Source organism: Mesoplodon bidens (genome assembly GCF_964165515.1).
Source record: "Mesoplodon bidens genome assembly, chromosome: X".
Taxonomy (NCBI): Eukaryota; Metazoa; Chordata; class Mammalia; order Artiodactyla; family Ziphiidae; genus Mesoplodon; species Mesoplodon bidens.
In genome coordinates, this window is record NC_138163.1 from 108,847,807 (window position 1) to 108,867,099 (window position 19,293).

General features: G+C 37.6%; 2 protein-coding genes across 2 annotated transcripts in view; both read right to left on the minus strand.

Annotated features, from left to right (window-relative positions):
• LOC308609441 (melanoma-associated antigen B16-like) overlaps positions 1 to 19,293 on the minus strand; it is a gene marked incomplete at its 3' end in the record, with an annotated part of 609,526 nt that overhangs the window by 85,203 nt on the left and 505,030 nt on the right. The window lies entirely within an intron of this gene.
• On the minus strand, positions 329 to 826 carry LOC308608964 (small integral membrane protein 12-like). The gene has a single exon (XM_081222361.1). It carries the CDS (start codon positions 791 to 793, stop codon positions 518 to 520), a length of 276 nt encoding a protein of 91 aa, XP_081078487.1. The 5' UTR covers positions 794 to 826; the 3' UTR covers positions 329 to 517.

Sequence of the window (19,293 nt, forward strand, 5' to 3'; positions counted from 1 at the left end):
ATCTCCTTCCTGAGCTGACAGGACAGGATTTCAGGGAGAATGAGCACAAAGGACAAAGCAAGCTAGTTAAGGGAGCCAGGGAGATTTCTGAACTCTTCCCAGTGCAAACTAGAACTAGGCATGTAGGTACCCCTCCTAAAGGCATCACCCCAATCCCAGCCACTCCCACCTGAGGCCAAACTGCCTCCCCACAGGGACTGACGGCCAATGTTCACTTCATCACTCTCCTCCCAGTGGCGCACCTAGCAGCGCAGAAGCCTGAGCAGCTGTGGCCACCATCCAGCAGAGGCAGCCTTCAGGCCAGAACCCTCATGAGCCTTCCTCTTCACTGGCCCCTCAGCTACTAGTGTGTCTGCCTGGCCATAGCAGAGCAGCCAGTATGGGTGTGGCTGTGTGGGGCGGGAGGGGCCAGAAGAAGCAATAAAGCAAATCAGATGTGGGTTCTGGTTGCCGGGTCGACATGGCGGCAGGGCCAGTCTTGGCCCCCAGAAGGACCCATAGGGCCCTGTGTCCTCCATTAATTCTTCTCCGGGCGGTTTCTGTTCAGGACAGCTTTAGGGGCAAATTCCAGCTTGTCCTTAAGGCTCACGACCTGGGTGTGGTCCTTGCCTAGCAGCTCATCCAGCTTGCGGTCCTCCCGGCTCTCCGAGATGCTCTTCTCCTCCACAGGCTGGGGATCCTTCCCTGGGATAAACCATTCCAGGTGGTAGCCCACAGCCCCAACCACGAAGGCCACGGGAAAGGTGACATAGGGAGCATAGGTACGCACCACGGTCCAAAGCACAGGCCACATGACATCTGCGCCGCAGCTCACACCCCGCTGTCTGGCCCCCACCCTCCGCCTGCGCTCCCACTCCTGGAGCACTGAAGCCGCCAGTTCCAGCGGCCCTCAGGGCCTTGCCCCAGACCCCGCCCACTGGCGCCCACGATCTTGGCTATTGTAAATAATGCTGCTGTGAACATGGAGGTACAGATATCTTTTCCAGTTAGTGTTTTTGTTTCTTTTGGATATACTCCCAGAGGTGGAATTGCTGGATCATATGATAGTGCTCCTTTTTTTTTTTTTTTTGGTACGCGGGCCTCTCACTGTTGTGGCCTCTCCCGTTGCGGAGCACAGGCTCCGGACGCGCAGGCTCAGCGGCCATGGCTCACGGGCCCAGCCTCTCCGCGGCATGTGGGATCTTCCTGGACCAGGGCACGAACCCGTGTCCCCTGCATCGGCAGGCGGACTCTCAACCACTGTGCCACCAGGGAAGCCCTGATAGTGCTCTTTTTTATTTACATTTTTCTCTCTCAAAATGAATTAGTGTTTTGGAAATATCAGATAACATGATGAGGGATTATCACTTTTTTTTTTTTTTTTTTTTTTTGCGGTACGCAGGTCTCTCACTGTTGTGGCCTCTCCCGTCGTGGAGCACAGGCTCTGGATGCGCAGGCTCAGCGGCCATGGCTCACGGGCCCAGCCGCTCCGCAGCATGTGGGATCTTCCCGGACCGGGGCAAGAACCCGTGTCCCCTGCATCGGCAGGCGGACTCTCAACCACTCTGCCACCAGGGAAGCCCGGATTATCACTTTTTGATTCTTCAGTTCATTCAACAAGTATTTCCTGATCACATAGCCAAGCATTGTGCTAGATGCCGGTCTGGAACGTCAGAAAAAACAAAAAAAACAAAAAAACGAGACAGATACCTTACCTTCATGGAAGTTAAGGTTTAGTTGGAGAGAAATTCAATAAGGAAATAAATACATAAATATAGAATCATAAATTGCAATACGTGTTTTGAAAGAATATACAAAGATGCAATGGAAGAGGATATCAGGAAAAAATGGTTATATTTGGGGGCTAAGAAAAATGCCAATTTGAGAAAGTGACAACAGGTTGAGATCAGAAAGATGAGAAGGAGTTAATCTGGGGCAGAGTGAAACATATGGAACCTTCCAGAAAGAAAAAAAAGCAATTTGATAATAAGAGCAATTCAGAGGTATTATCCAAATATTTTGCATTACAGGGCATTAGAATTGTTTTAAATAATGGAAATCAATAGTTTTTTCAAGAATTTGTCAATATTTTTTTATTATTAAACCATCATATTAATTAAAGTATTCTTAATAAAATCAAGAATCAGGCCTTTTTATTGTAATGAATTGATTGCATCATTTGCTCAATTTTGAGTTAGCATTTAATATTGAAATCTTTTTTTAATATTTATTTTTATTTATTTATTATTTTAGTCTGTGTTGGGTCTTTGTTGCTGCGCGCAGGCTTTCTCTAGTTGACGCGAGCGGGGGCTACTCCTCATTGTGGTGCGCGGGCTTCTCATTGCAGTGGCTTCTCTTGTTGCAGACATGGGCTCTACAGCAGGCGGGCTTCAGTAGATGCAGCATGTGGGTGCAGTAGTTGTGGCTCATGGGCTCTACAGCGCAGGCTCAGTAGCTGTGGCGCACGGGCCTAGTTGCTCCGCAGCATGTGGGTCTTCCCAGACCAGGGCTCAAACCCATGTCTCCTGCATTGGCAGGTGGATTCTTAACCACTGCACCACCAGGGAAGCCCTTGAAATCTTCTCTTCTAATTATTTCCTTGTCATTAGATTAGTAGAATGTCTTCCTAGCTACTCATTCAAAAAATTTTACAGACTTTTATAGTGTTAAGTGACCACTTATTTAAACTGATTTACAGTACAGAGTCCATCTGTTAGAAATTTTTAAATTCTATCAGATTACCTAGAAAAAAAGAAAATAGGCATTCCAGGCTGGAACCAAGCTGTTCTTTGTAGAGAATCCTTTTGTTTTTTTCAAAGAGTTTTTCCTTAGCTAAAATTTTCTTAAAATTATTTTTTCCTAGTATCAGGAAACTAAAGCCAAGTCTACTTTTGATGTAGGGTGGAGGAGGTGGCATTTGGCCTTGCACAGCACTTTGTTAACCAGTTTTCTTCGAGCGGCATTTTCTTTTGTTCTGAGGTGGCAGATTTGTAGCAGAGTGGCATCCAGAAATCATTGTAATTGCAGCAGTATTTCATGCAATTGCTGAAGAGTACTCTCTTTTCAAGGATTTCAAAACACTTTTCTAATGGTAAATTACCTTCACAGTATTCTTTTTTGTAAACTGCAAAAAAACTGAAGCACAGAGAGCCATAGTTTATCAAGGTCTAGTGCTGATTTTCTGAGGCAACATATTTGTTAGACATCTTCTGAATACTGAACGCTTTGCTGGATGCAGTGAAGAGTTTCAAGGGAAATAAAAGATAAGTTTCCTGAAGTCAGTTGTTTGGCTTAATGAGAGAGATACAAGAACCAAAGAAAATTATGCATATGTAGAAAACATTTATAGAGCCAATTATAGATGTCCCCATTAAGTGCTTAAGTGTTTAGACTGGTGAAAAGGCTGGATAAAGAGGTTTCATTGTATAATTAGGATCATTGGCCTTGAGAAAGTTTTTAATGAGTGAGGCAGATGATTTGACACTGCAAAATGGGGACGACATTCTAGGCAAATTAAGTGGCATATTCAGTGATATAGAGGCCAAAGAGAGGAAAGTTTATACGGGGGTTGGCTTTCAGTACTGCCAAATACAGTAAGAGCTGGATGGTCCCAAATCAAGTAGAATAAGAGGCCCTTTGGTTAAGGGAAGAGTTTCTGGCAACAGGAATACCTGGAGTAATTTTAAGTGAAAAGCTCAAAATGACATCAAGGTAAAGTCCTCACTACATTATATGTCAAAAATTGGACAATAGAAGGGGAAGGAGAAATATAGAGGAAGGGCCATCAGCAAGAATTCTCTGGAGACACTTTATGCATTGGGTAGCAATGGGAATGGAGAATCAAATCTTTAGAGAAAAAGCTTAGAATCATAGTCATTAAAGAAATCTTGGAGATCATTCAATTCACTCTTTATCAAATTCTAACTGGAAATGAAATACAGGTTTAGGTACTGTTGTATTAATTCCGAGATACTTCTAAGAAACAGATGGAAACAGAAACATAAAATGTTACTGTGTAGGTTCAACTGATTATATTTTAATAGAACTAGAAATTTTACTATGACATAATTCCCTCTGTCTCTGTTCAGCTCACCAAGTCCCTCTCTCTTGTCTCATTATATACTCATGGATCACCTGAATGACATTAAAAGCACTGGTCTGAAGCAAAAATCCTTAGAATTCAAACAAAAAAACAAGAATTCCCATGACAAACTATTTTTATACTTGTCATTACTACAGTTTGATCTTATGTACAAATTATTCACACATTTACTAACTCAAACAATTCTCATACATACCCTATCATAGCACATCATGGTGTATTAGCAATAGCCTTTGGTAGTAGATTGAGTAAAACAGAGCGACAGGCTATGGATTTTCTTAAAAAAACTTCCTTGGCAACAAAATTATTTTATGTTTAACAACTCTAGCAATAAATATTATTATCAGCAGTATTGGTGTACGCTATTATCAATTAGTGATAATAATTCCTATACTTTTTTCATAAAATATATGCAGTTGAGGACTAGTGCTTTATATAAAGTTGTCTAAGTTTTACTTTCCTGTATCAAACTTTTGATGGGGCCTGAACAGCAGAGAATTTGAGATTGTACTTCTTTTTTTTTTTTGCGGTACATGGGCCTCTCACTGCTGTGACCTCTCCCGTTGCGGAGCACAGGCTCCGGATGCGCAGGCCCAGCGGCCATGGCTCACAGGCCCAGCCGCTCCACGGCATGTGGGATCCTCCCAGACCGGGGCACGAACCTGCGCCCCCTGCATCGGCAGGCGGACCCTCAACCACTGCGCCACCAGGGAAGCCCCGAGATTGTACTTCTTGATGGGAGCTTCTATTGAAGAATTTTATGCCAGGTGTAGGGTTGACATTCTATTATGAAAATTGAGATCCCCAGATAACATTACTACCTGCATGAAAAACTCCCTTACTTCTGCATAGGAGTGGGCCATATATACTCAGAGGTAGAGAAGTTACCAAGCTTAATGTATCCACATGTATCAGATGGTGAGATGAGTTGACCAAGGTCATTTTATTAATATGTGGTAAGATCATACATCTGTCAAAGGAGTTCTGATGTCAGGATCAGACTGTCTTCTCCACCATCACAGCAACATAGAGACAGCTATGTTACGAGAGAGAATTTCTACTATCACATTCTTTGTTAGAGTATTTACCCAACAGTCAGAATGAAAAGTACACAAAGTCTTCAGCATTGGAAAAGCTATGACAAAGTTTCCTAATTAAAATATCTGTGCGAACAATTTATTAACTAAAATATGCATTTTATTCTGTTTGCACACATATTCTTCTCACCTCGAATCAAGGAGATATTTGAAGATAAAATGGTAAACTCTTGGGATTATTATCAGAATTAAAATATACATAATTTGAAGAGGACATTTTCATGAAAAATATCTCTAGGTATTAACATAATTCATGTAGATGCATTTATTATGCTTCATGTATGTATATAAACATTGTAAGAGCATTAGTGTAAACCAACAATTGGGCATGATGGTGTATAAGGCACAGCTTGAAGAAAAGTAGGGGCCTCTTTTTTTATCCTTTGTGCCTTCTAGAACAGTATTACCCAATAAAAATATAATTTAATATGTAATTTTTTTTTTTTTTTTTGCGGTACGTGGGCCTCTCACTGTTGTGGCCTCTCCCGTTGCGGAGCACATGCTCCGGACGCGCAGGCCCAGCGGCCATGGCTCACGGGCCCAGCCTCTCCGCGGCATGTGGGATCTTCCTGGACTGGGGCATGAACCCGTGTCCCCTGCATCGGCAGGCGGACTCTCAACCACTGCACCACCAGGGAAGCCCTTAATATGTAATTTTAAATTTTCTAGTAGCTACAATTAAAAAGTAAAAATTAACAAGTGAAATTAATTTCAAAAAACACTTTACCCCAACATAACCAAAATATTATAATTTCAATATAACACTGCTATAATTTCACTATAATATTAATATATATTAATAATATAATCCAATATGATGTTGATTACATTAAAATTATTCAGCAGATGGTTTACATTCCTATTTCATACTAAGTCTTTGAAATTCAGTGTGTATTTGGACGTATGATACATCTCAATTTAGTCATGTTTCAAATGCTAAGAATTAAAAGATAAACTGAGGCATATTAAAAATTTTAAGAGTTTATTTAAGCAAAATTCAATCCAAATTGGGCAGCAGCTAGTACAGCAGAAAGGAGCTCAGAGGAGCTATACAAAATGAAAAACTTTTATAGACAGAAGGGAGCAAAAATAGGGAAGCTACACGAGGAAAAAAAGCAGGTCAGTTATTGCAAGGTTACTTTCCTTTAGGGGATGGCAGGTGTCTATGAGGCAGATTACCTAACTAGTGCTGATCAGGCTATTCCTGATTGACTGGTTTAAGATTCCATTTCTGGGAAAGCTGAAATTGTAATTAAGTTGTCTGGGTTTGGTTTTATGGGGCTTAGCATAAGTGACTCCATTTTGGGCCTGTTGTCTCAATTTTAACAGAGCATATGGCTATAGTATTGGATAGCACATCCTCAGAATTTATGATCTTTACCAACAATTTAAAAAAGGTAAAACAATCCCTGAATGTGTGTGTTTGTTTATTTTTTGAGGAGTCACAGTTTATTGGCTCTAGTTTCTCTACCAACGTCCACATGCAAAAAATCAAAGTGATTTTTCTACTGTTCCAACTTGAACATGTAACTACCTTTTTTGAAGGCTATACAAGTTTCTGGGTAACAATTTGGAGTGGGAACAATGGTTCTTTGAGAGCTTACTACTAACACCAGTAAATATAATTCCTTTCAATCATCTGGAGGGATAATAACAAAAATTAATATTCTGTAAAGATATGTACAGCTTAATATCCCTTAAAGGTAGGTATTGTGTTCAAATTAGGAAACTGTGGTTCACATATACTGTGCAACTACTGTTACCCAGGCTTTCTGACTGTGATTTCTATGCTTTGAGTTCTATGTTGTTTTTATTAGAGGGAGAAAAAAATAGTGTAAAAAACACATTTGCTTCATTTATTTGTCTATCAAATGTTTATAGAGTATCAAATTGGCTATTTTAGGGATAACATGAATTTATCTGAGCATACAATAGAATTTTTAAGGAAAACAAATGTTTAGAAAGGGAGAGAAAACTTCATGGAACTATAAGTGATATAATATTGGGATATTAATTTTTTAAAGCAAAGTATTTTGAAAATTTACTTTAACTTTTCTTTGGATCCTATGCTGTAATTTTTAAACTTGTAATTTTTAATTAGAAATGACTTCTCCAGTGACCTCTAAAGTCATTGTTAAACTCAGTGTTAATATGGCTTCATATAGCTTTGTTTAATTTTATAACAATAATAGACATAATATTTTTAGTGCAAAAATGATTAAGTTCTTTTTTAGGAAAAAGATCCCCTCTCAAGAGGCTTAATTAGTTGAAGTGAATATTAAGCAAGCAGAAATTTTCAGAAGAACCTTCTCCTTTTAAAAACAAGATTATTATGGAATATGGTTTATTCAGCCTTTCAGTGTCCTCCTTGATTGGAATTTTCATAGCAGAATGAATAAAGGGAAATCAGTTATACCTTTACTTTGTCTCTTTAACTTGCTTTTAAAATAGTCATTATTCTAAGCCTTTACCTGTTTCCTCAAAATTACTCCCACTATTCCCATCTCGGCAAGAGATACAGCTATGCACTGAAGTTCACCACCCTGGTCCTATATCCAGGAGGTTCACACTTATGCTGCCATGATTATTGTTTATTGGTGATATCTGTTCTGATTGGTAGCACCCATGGACTGATCATTAAATATTTTGAATTGGACCCTAGTCCTGACCATCTACATCCAATCAAATCAGTCTTGCCTCCTTCCAACTCACCTTCCATGTAGCATTCATTATATTGCTTCAAAATAATCCATCTAATGATGAGGGTCTCCTCCTTAAGACATTGCAATGACTTTGCATTGTTCTTGGGATAAACATCAAACTCTTTAATATATGCTAAAAGCCCCTGCCCATCTCACCAACATAAAATCTTGTGATCATTCCCCCTTGTCTCCAACTCTAGCCACAGCACCTTTATGGAGCTTTTCCTAGAAACGAATGTTCTTCTTAACTCTGCTCTAATTTTCCCTGCTCCCTACTACTGTTTTTGTCTATTATTCATCCTTTAGAGGTCGGTTCCTCAAAGAGGCCGTTCCTAACTCTCCAGCTTATTCAGCATCCCCTGTTGTGTGCCCTCATACCAGCCTGCACTTTTTCTTTGTAATTTATCACTGCTCTAGTTAAATAATTCCAATTATAATTAAACTAATCATTATATTTAATGTTTCCCTTGCTAGTACGTAAGTGCCACTAACACAGGGTCATTACTGTCCAGTTGAATTGCTCTATTCTGAGTGTCTATCACAACACCTTGCACAGAGCAGAATTCAATAAATATTTACTGACTAAACAAATGAATAAATGAAATATGATAATATATTTAAAATAACACAATTATAATTTATATGTCCACATAACCATGGTTATGTAACAATATTTATCATCATGCATCAAAGAGCAATTACATGTAATTAGCAAAGTGATAAAATGGCAGAAAATAAATGTGAAATACCAAAGGCAGTTTTGCCACAGATGAAAATTCCAATCTGCTCTTCTAACAGCTTAGAATTCTTTGTTAAAACTTTTAAACAATGTGGAGTAGCAGGAAGATCCCTGGCCTGGGAATATAGGAATCTGGGTTTTAATCTGGCTGTTGTACAAAAAACCTGCATGATCAAGAAGTCACATTCATTTCTATTAAAATGAATTCAACTTAAAAAAAAAAATCCTAGCACAGGATTTCCTTAACTGTGTTCCCTGGAACTGTAGCTGGGTAATTTAATTCAATATGTGTCTAGAGTCTACTACCTCTCAAATGTTTCTTGTCTTTAAGAAAATAATAACAAAAATTATACTAGTTTAATTGCTGCAAATACCTTACATCTATTTAAAAATGTATAAGGTATTAAAATTTCTACTGAAAAGGTTTATAACTTGCAAAGTTTGATACATGTCTGTTCATATTTTAAAATAGTATCCCAATCTTTTCTGATTACTTGATTTTTTTTTCAATTTTCTAAATTTCAACATCTTTTGAATGTCCTTGTTTTAAAATCTGCCCTTCTATGCCACAAGATTGAATATACATGGTATAGTCCTTTAATTAAAGATTATGAGAAATGGAGGCAATTTCTTTGAACAAGCAGAAATTCTTTCACATAGAAAGTTAAGTCATTATGCTGGTTAATCTACTCTTTAAGTACATGTAAGAGAAAAATGCTTTATAAAGGAATGTTCATGATGAGGGGCAGGAAATTTCCCCCTCTGACCCCTTGAGTTCTCGTAGCTGGACTGATAATAAAATTGATACAAGACAGATTAACAGGAGAAAAAGAAACAAGTTTTAATTCAAACTTGTCTCATAGAAATAGGACCTAAGAAGCGGCCAAAGTAGACAGCTTTTATACTTATCAAACAAAGAAACAAAAATTTTATGAGGAATTGACAGGACAAAGAAACTTAGGTTTTGGGTGTTCAATTAGTGAAGAATCTAAACAGAGTGTGAGCTTGGGGTAGTCAATTAAAGAAGTAGCAAGGTTTGTTTATATACAGGATTCTTGGCCTGAATTCCCTGTCTCTGGCAATAAGGGTGTCCTTCTACCTCCAGATGCAGGGAGTGCACCTTTCACATGGGAGATTTTTTTCCTGCTTTCAGGGAGACAAAGGAGAATCAGCATGCCCCTTCTGCACTGGCCGTTTCTTAAGTAACTTTAATTCAAAATAATCAATATGTCATTGCAGCATATTTTGGGGCAGCCCACCCTGAGCCCCAACATTCTCTATCATTGAACCTAAAAGAGTCCATATGAAGATGAAATACACTTTCTTAAGTCACCACGTACAGTCATTATTATTTTACTTGTATTAAAAAAATTGGTCTAACAGTCATAAACATAAGTTAACAATAAAAGGCCACTCATCAAATGGAAGAATAAAAGCCCACTCATCAAAGTGAGCCAAGATACTAGCCAAATATTCAAACATATTAAACTTTTCACAGAAATTCAAAAGACTGTACTTAGTGTATTTCCCGTGTGAGACCCATTTCTCTTAAGTGGGATGGGGGCAGGATACCTTAGACAACAAGATAAACTGTTTTTGCATATGGAATTTTCTTTATAAATTTTATTTTTCATGGTGTTTGCTCAAGATGCTTCTGCATTTCTGGAATGATATAGTTAACATAAGGGAGACGTTCCAAGAATGAATTTATATGTATTTTGGCCATCTCATAAAATGATGGATAACAAAATGTCATTCTCATTTACTTACTGGGTCTAACAAGTACATTAAACTAAAGGGTCTATTTTTTTAGAATTAAAAATATTGTTGGTTAGGAAACTAACATTGCCTAAATTAGTTTTGATGTGAAAACGTTTTGGCAGATGGATATTTATTATAAAAGTTATTAGTATAATAACATAGTTTAAAAGTGTGATTTAGATACGTTTATATATTCAAACTTGGAAGAAAATAATATTCAAACCATAATTAAATTTAGAAATTATTTTTATAATATTATAGTTAAGTTTGACTTTTTTTTTTAGCCGCATAGAGATTCATTAGGGTTAATTAGAAGGTATAAACTTTTTTTTCTAATTGTAGAAAACACATTACATATTTACCATTGTCAAGAGTTTAGCTAAGCTACGCCATGGTATTGCTGCTTCAGCATCCATTTTGTTTGGTCAAGCGGCCTACAATGGCCTTAAGCTGGCACTAGCCCCTCATGCAAGGACATGCCCTATGTAGCAGCTAGAAGAGTCACAAGTAAATATAAGTTTCTGATATGACTTCCCCAACAACCACTGTGATTGACAGTCTCCCCAGCCTTCTGGCACCTATATGCCTTATGCATCCCTAAGATAAGAGCCCTGTGGGTTTTACCAAAACCCTGCTCTTTTGGTTTGAATTGACTAGTCCAGCCTTAGCCAAGAAACCTCAGAGCACTCCACCCATGGACCTTAATAAAAGCATATGCTCCAGGTCCTGCCTCTCTCTGTCTGCACTCTGTCTTGACTTCCCTGTGTAGGCCCTAGAGGTTGCCAGGTATTGTGAATAGTGAATTTCTCTATTTCAATTCCTCCTGTGGTCTATTACTGAACTACAGCTCACCATCTGGTACCCTATGCTCCACATAATAAGTGCTAATTTGACAAAATCACAACAACCATCTTAAACATTTTCAAGTGTACAGTTCAGTAGTGTTAAGTATATTCACACTGTTGTGCAACAGATCTCTAGAATTTTTCATCTTATAAAACTGAAGCTCTATACCCATTAAACACTAATTCTCCTTTTCTCCCAGCCCTTGGCACCCACCCACCTATCTACTTTCTGTTTCTATGATTTTGACTTTTAGATACGTCACATGAGTGGAATCATATAGTCTATGTCCTTTCATGACTGGCTTATTACTTCACTTAGCATAATGTCCTCATGGTTCACTCATGTCGTAGCATGTAACATTATTTTCATCTTTTTAAAATGCTGCATAATATTTCATTGTATGTTTATACCACATTTTCTTTATCCATTTGTTCCTTGATGGACATTTGGGTTACTTTCACCTCTTGGCCGTTGTGAATAATGCTGCAGAAAACATGGGTGTGTAAATATCTTTTCGACATCCTCCTACAAATTCTTTTGGATATGTACCCAGAAGTAGGATTGCTGGATCATATGGTAATTCTAGTTTTAATTTTTTGAGGAAACTCCTTAATTTCTTCCATAATGGCTGCACCATTTTACATTCCCAGGAACAGTGCACACGGGTTCCAATTTCTCCACATCCTTGCCAATACTTGTTATTGTCTCTTCCTTTGATAGTGGCTATCCTAATGGGTATGAGGTGATATTCACTGCAGTTTTGATTTGCTTTTCTCATACGATTAGTCATGTTGAGCATCTTTTTATATGCTCTTTAGTCATTTACATATCATCTTTGGAGAAATGTCTATTAAAGTCATTTGTCAATTTTTTAATTGGGTTATTTAAATTTCTGTTGAGTTGTAGGAGTTCCTTACATACTCTGGTTATTAACCCCTTATCAGATTATGATTTGCAAATATGTTCTCCCATTCCACAGGGAGCCTTTTCATTTTATCAATTGTTCCTTTGATGCAATTCGTTTTTAAGTTCAATGTAGTCTTATTTGTCTATTTTTACTTTGGTTGCGTATGCTTTTGATGTCATAGCCAAGAAATCCTTGCCAAATCCAATATTGTGAAGCTTCTTCCTTATGCTTTTTTTCTACGAATTTAACAGTTTGGGGTCTTATGTTTAGATTTTTAATTCACTTTGAGTTAATTTTTGCATATGATGTAAAATTTTGAGTTAATTTTTGTATATGGTGTAAGATAAGGGTCTATCTTCATTCTTTTGCATGTGGATATCCATTTTTCCTAACACCATTTGTCCTTCCCCATTGTACAGCACCCCTGTTGAAGATCATTTAACCACATGGCACAAGGGTTTATTTCTGAACTGTTTTGTTCCATTGGCCTATCTGTGCCAGTAGCACACCATCTTGATTACTGTTCTTTTGTAGTATGTTTCCAAAACAGGAAGTGTGAGGGCTCCGACTATCATCTTTTTCAAACTTGTTTTGGCTAGTGTGTGTCTGTGGTACTGCAGGCTCTCTGGTGCTAGTCTAAGGTGCAATGATCTTATTCCTCAGAAGCCCCCAACCTGTTGCATGTTCCTGTCAGCACTTAGGTTCAGGCAAGACTGAAACTAGTCCCTTAGGCAGGCACTCAAAAAGTAAGAATGTTGAATGTTGGATATATGTTCCACTCTTCTCTTTCCCTCTCCAGTGAGAAGCTGGGAATTGGGAATTTCTTCCCAATCATGTAGTGCTGTCCTGTGGTGAGGCACTAGAGAGAGTAAATGCCACAACTTTTCCTACTGGACTCAATATCGTTCTTCTTGTCTATGTGTCACCTGAGGTGCAGGAACTTCTTAACAGGTTACTGGATTTCTCCTAAAGGTGATTAGCATTGTTGTTAAATTGTTGTTTCCTTGGGGAGAGAGCTTCCTGTTCTACCAAATGCTGACGTCACTGTAATTAGAAGCTTAAACTTTTAATGATAATGAAAAATTTTCTTTCTAGTGAGTCTCTTTCTTATTTAGAAACCCTAGAGAATTAGATTCCAGGGATTCCCAAGAGATTGCTGTGCTGGCAGCTCTAATCAATCAACACTGGCTATCTGAAGGGCTGCTGTGTGAAGGATTTTGAAGGGGTAACCAGACCTACTGATTAGAGTGATCAGTTAGTGATGTTCGCCATGGATGTGGCAAGGATGCCAAGGAACAGCTGTGACATAAGTGCCCCACAGCTGCTATCCCCATTTCCTACTCTTAAGATTCAGCCAACCATAGAATGTTATAACACCTTTGTAACATGAGGGCATGCTCCTATTAAATAGGTTGCAGCTCACAGAGAAAAGAGTAAGTTTTAGTGGTTTTATTTTGTGTTCAAGGCTTATAAAAGTGATGATAAGACCTAAGTCAATTCTATATTCCAGTATTTTATTCCTCTTTTGACGAGGATTTTACAATATGCAGGTGTCAATCCATGAGTGAATCAGAAGGAGCATTATTTTTGAAGAAATAGACTACACTAAAAGAGAATAGAAAATATCAGAGAACATCACATGTGGTAAGGGTAGGAATTATTTTGTGATACTTTTGGGGTGAAAACATTTTGAAAATCATTGGCATTTTCACTTCCGTGAAGAAACTGTAGCATTCTCTTGAACTGACACTGCTTTTCTCTAATAAATATCTGAATATTAGACCAGAACAAATGCCTGGGCACAAATATATCATTTTAATTTTCTCATTTTCTCTCTTAAACCCTAGGCAAAGTTTCTAGGGCAATATATGGTTGATGGTGTTTGTTATTCTGGCATATTCCTTTGCTTTAGTTGTTGATTTGCTTGACCATTGAAATATTCCTTGGAGGCCTAATCCTATACCAGTTTTATAAAATATTCCACGTTGACGAGGAAATTAGTCATTGTCCAGTGTTTTGCCTTTTATAGTTTTATTTTTGCTTCTTTATAATTATAAGCATTGAATATTTTACTGTAGTTCTTTGAGTGCCCTTTTATCTTATGAACCCATGATTCTAACATCACCTATAACTATTGTAGAAAGCACTTTTCCATTGTTTTTACAGTTAAAACTTATTTATAATAAATTATAATTGCTCAAGTTGAATTGTAAACTTGTCTATATTCTTGATTTCCATCTTTCCTCGCCAGATGTTATTCACTGCCCTAAATTTTGTCTCTAATCTCCTAAAACGTATTATTCGCCCACTTATATATTTGCAGAGGTAACCAAGCATATTTTCTGGGAGTTGGGCCTTCTGAAATACCTATGGACCAAGCTGTAATGGTCATTTTGAAGATGTGCTTTGTGGATATATCTTCTGTCACCACCTTATTATCAAAGTTGTCTTGTTACCTCTGTAATGTTATTTGATAAATGTCAAAGTATCTCTTTGTTCTAAATTATATCCATTACCACTTCTGATTTATATCCAAAATGCCACTCTTCTTTATTTCTTAGGTTAAAATGTTATTTATGTACAACTGGTCTTTCTTAAAATTAAAATGATTTCTGCCTAATAATAGCCTTATGGAATACTGAATTAAATAATGCCTAAATTTCTATTTATGCCCCCCCCCCTTTTTTCCATTTCACTTTCTGAGAACAAAAAATAGAACCAAATGAAAATTATTATATGAGAAGGATGAGACTATTCAATTCCCTTAATGAAAATTAATTTCCACTTTAATTCTCCAGTAATCAGACAGTGCCCATTTAGAGAGCAAGAAAAAAATTAAATAAAAAATGTTAGCAGGTGATCTTTTAGCATTTAATTTGTGAAAAATTTACTTGTGAAAAGACACACACACACATATATATGTGTGTGTGTGTGTATATACACGTGAGTAATTCAATTACTTTAATAAAATCAACTTTATGATATGTGTTTCAAAATTAATCTCTAAATTATTTACTGCTATTTTAAAGTCCACAAGTGACTCAGGTATGATTTGTACACTGAATTTAATTTTATTCCACGAAAACACCCTTTGTTAGTTTATAAGCTCTTTCAGAATAATAATAATTCATATCTATTCCCCTAGCACTGATCTGTCATATTATCAGAACCAAGTAATTACCACTTAAATGAACGAATAAATGACTTAATTTGCCAAGTTTTAAAGGCTAAAACTATGTTGTAATTTGAAGCAAAAAAAAAAAAACCAAGGATATAACTTATTATAATGGGCACTCTTTGATAAATTGCCACTAGAAATATAGCCTTGTCTCATCTCCCATATTAGTTTCCTAGAGCTGCCACAAACTGGGTGGCTCAAAAGAACTGAAATTTATTGTCTCCCAATGAGGGGTCCTCATGGTGATGGAATGTGGAATGATGAAATGGTCTATATTTTGACTGTATCAGTGTCAGTTTCCTGGTTGTGATATTATACTAAAGTTTTGCAACATGTTACCATTGGGGGAGATTGGGTGAAGGGTATATAGGATCTTTCTGTATTATTTCTTACAACTGCATGGAAATCAACAATTATCTCAAAATAAAAATTTTAATTAAAAAAATTATTTTCTCCCAGTTCTGGAGGCCAACAGTCTGAAATCAAGGTGTCAGCAGGGTCACACTCCCTCAGAAGGCACTAAGGGAGAGTCTACTGCTTCTGGCTTCTGTTGGCTGCAGGCATTTCTTGGCTTGCATCTCCAGCACTCCAATCTGTCTCATGGTCACACTGCCTCAACCTCTTTTCTCTCTGTTTTCCCTCCTATCTCAAATATCCCTCTGCCTTTCTCTAATAAGGACTCTTATAGTATTAAAGGCCTAGAGGAATAATTCAAGAAGATCTCCTTATCTTAAGACCTTAAATTAATTACATCTGTAAATATTCTTTTTCCAAATAAGGTAACATTCACAGGTTCCAGGAATTTGACACAGATATATCATTTGGGGAGGGGGCGGCTTTCAACTGCATCTCCCCAATGTGATTGTATGAACTTTGTGAGCAAAGACCAAATCTTGTATTTTCTTTATCAGCCTACATTAAGATACAGTTTTACCTAATACTTATCGACTGTCTACTCTGTTATCTTCATTGTGGCACATATTTTACACATACACACACAGAAAATTCCCACAGCACTCATAAGAGGTATGAATGCATCATCCCATTTTATAGATGATGGAACTGAGGCTTGTAGATCTTAATTTACTTGTCCAAATTTGTACAAATAAATAGTGATAGAGCTGGGATACCAGCACAGTTAAGATTTTAGTGTGTCATAGGCTCTCTCCACTAGAGCTGAACACATGTTGATTAGAAACGGAGCCTTCCAGAAATATATGTCACTTGATAACATTCACATAAATGCATATACATGCATTCAATTCAAGAAACCAATTTTGATTTAATTACATTTCCTGTGTTAGTTCAGACAATACATTAAAATTCCTTAAGTTTAACAAGTGTTAATGCCAAGTTCACTATTTTTCTTAAATAAGAAATGATGAAGTAATCTCCTCACCATAAAATAAATGTTAAAAAATACATCACAGGGCTTCCCTGGTGGCGCAGTGGTTGAGAGTCCGCCTGCCAATGCAGGGGATATGGGTTCGTGCCCCGGTCCGGGAGGATCCCACATGCCGCGGAGTGGCTGGGCCCGTGAGCCATGGCCGCTGAGCCTGCGCGTCCGGAGCCTGTGCTCCGCAACGGGAGAGGCCACAACAGTGAGAGGCCCGCGTACCACAAAAAACAAACAAACAAACAAACAAAAAACATCACAATGAGCACCGTGTCACAGTGCATTTACCAACAGTGCACCTTAAACCATATAATTCTAACAATTTTGTACTTTTATATCAAAATTATTATGAAAACTACATGTAATGAGAAGATTATATACATGTATCTCCTCTAGTTTTGTTTTCAGCCTGATAAAGGTTTAGGGTTGAGATATTTACTGGGATTGACTCCTGAAATACCACAACCAACCACAATACCAGAAGTAACTTGTGACCTTGGAGAATAGTTTCTTTTCATGCCATTAAAAAAAATAATAATGCAACAGAGCAATCAGCTAAGAGAGGTGAGCCAGCAGTCCAAATCACATAAATCCAATCAGGAACTGAGATGCTTTGAAGTTTATACTGTTAATCTCAGAGGGGATTATTTCATGGTTCCAGTGGAAAGTCTGAAGTCTCTTCTAGGACTCATCCTCCATGATTGACCCTGAAATCATGCCTTCCCCTATGCCACAGACTTATGACTTAGCTGAAAGTTCCACTGAACTTTAGTCTTCCAGTTGCTACTTTCAGGATCAATAAAAACATGAAAAGGAAAAATGGCTTAAAATGTTGCTTTCATTTCTTTAATCATGTTTCTCGAAGAAATGTGAATAAAGGATTTTTCTTTATTTATTAGCCGATAAGACAATCAGTCTTCCCTGAGCAAGTGACTTTTTACTTTCTTTTTTTTTTATTGTGGTGATAACACTTAAAATAATGTCTACCCTCTTAACACATTTTTAAGGGTACAATACACTATTGTTAACTATAGGCACAATGTGCTACGGCAGATTTCTAGAATTTACTCATCTTGAATAACTGAAACTGTATACACTTTGAACAACAACTTCCCATTTTCCCTTTCCCTCAGCCCCTGGCAACCACCATTCTACTCTCTGCATCTATGAATTTGACTATTTTAGATAACTCATATAAATGGAGTCAGGCAGTATTTGTCTTTCTGTCACTGGCTTATTTCGTTTAGCATAATAATTCAGCAATTCCACTTCTGGGTATATACCACAAAAGCTGGGGCACCAGAGGCATGTATAAGCTCCTTTCAGGGAGAAACTGGTGACTTGGACCAGGCTAGATAGAGAGGGCAGGGGAGGTGTGCATAGGCTTCCCCAGTCTCTGGGGAGTATCACAGTGAGCCAGTAGATGTATGCTAAATTAGAAGCCAAACCCTCAGGTAGCAGTTTTGATAGGGATAGAGTAGGATAATTAAATAGTCAGTGTAGAAATCACACTAGGGGATTAAAGACAGAAAGGGAATTTTAAGGGAGTTTGGGAGACTGTAGTAAGCTAATGACCACTCAAGAAAAAAATCCAGTAACCTAGCAACAATCTATACTACCTTGAAGGAAGACCAGGTGCATCCAAGTGCCAGACACATTCAAGCCACAAACCCTGACAGTTAAAACACAAGACAATAGATATGGGGTCTGATTCTTGTTACATGAAGTCAGGGAGTTAATAGCCCTTGAAGAGTAGCATTTCTGCATGTAGCCAAGACAAAAATATAGGTGAAAGGAGAAAAAAATTAGGTGAAAGGGGACATTATACCAAATCCTGAGATGAATTACCATATTTTAGTATATGTTACCACCCTTCTGCTAATATACATATGATTTAAATAGTGACAAGACAGTCCTGGCTAAACCATATAGGGTCAAAGGAGGAACTAATGATGTAAGCCTTGACATTTACCCAAGAACAAGGAAGAAGGTGGTCTTCTCCCCCTCCCCATTTTTCTTTTGTTTATGAAGTCCTCTCTCTACACAATGGAGGAAAGACAGTCTTCAATAAATGGTGCTGGGAAAACTGGTCAGCTACATGTAAAAAAATAAAATTAGAACACTCGTTAACACCATACACAAAAATAAACTCAAAATGGATTAAAGACCTAAATGTAAGACCAGACACTATAAAACTCTTAGAGGAAAATATAGGAAGAACACTTTGACATAAATTGCAGCAATATCTTTTTCAAGCCGCCTCCTAGAGCAATGGAAATAAAAACAAAAATAAACAAATGGGACCTAATGAAACTCAAAAGCCTTTGCACAGCAAAGGAAACCATAGACAAAGTGAAAAGACAACCCACAGAATGGGAGAAAATATTTGCAAACAATGCCACCGACAAGGGATTTAGTCTCCAAAATTTACAAATAGTTCATGCAGCTCAATATAAAAAAAAACAAGCAATGCAATCAAAAAATGGGCAGAGGACCTAAATAGACATTTCTCCAAAGAAGACATACAGATGGCTAAGAAGCACATGAAAAGATGCTCAACACTGCTAATTATTAGAGAAATGCAAA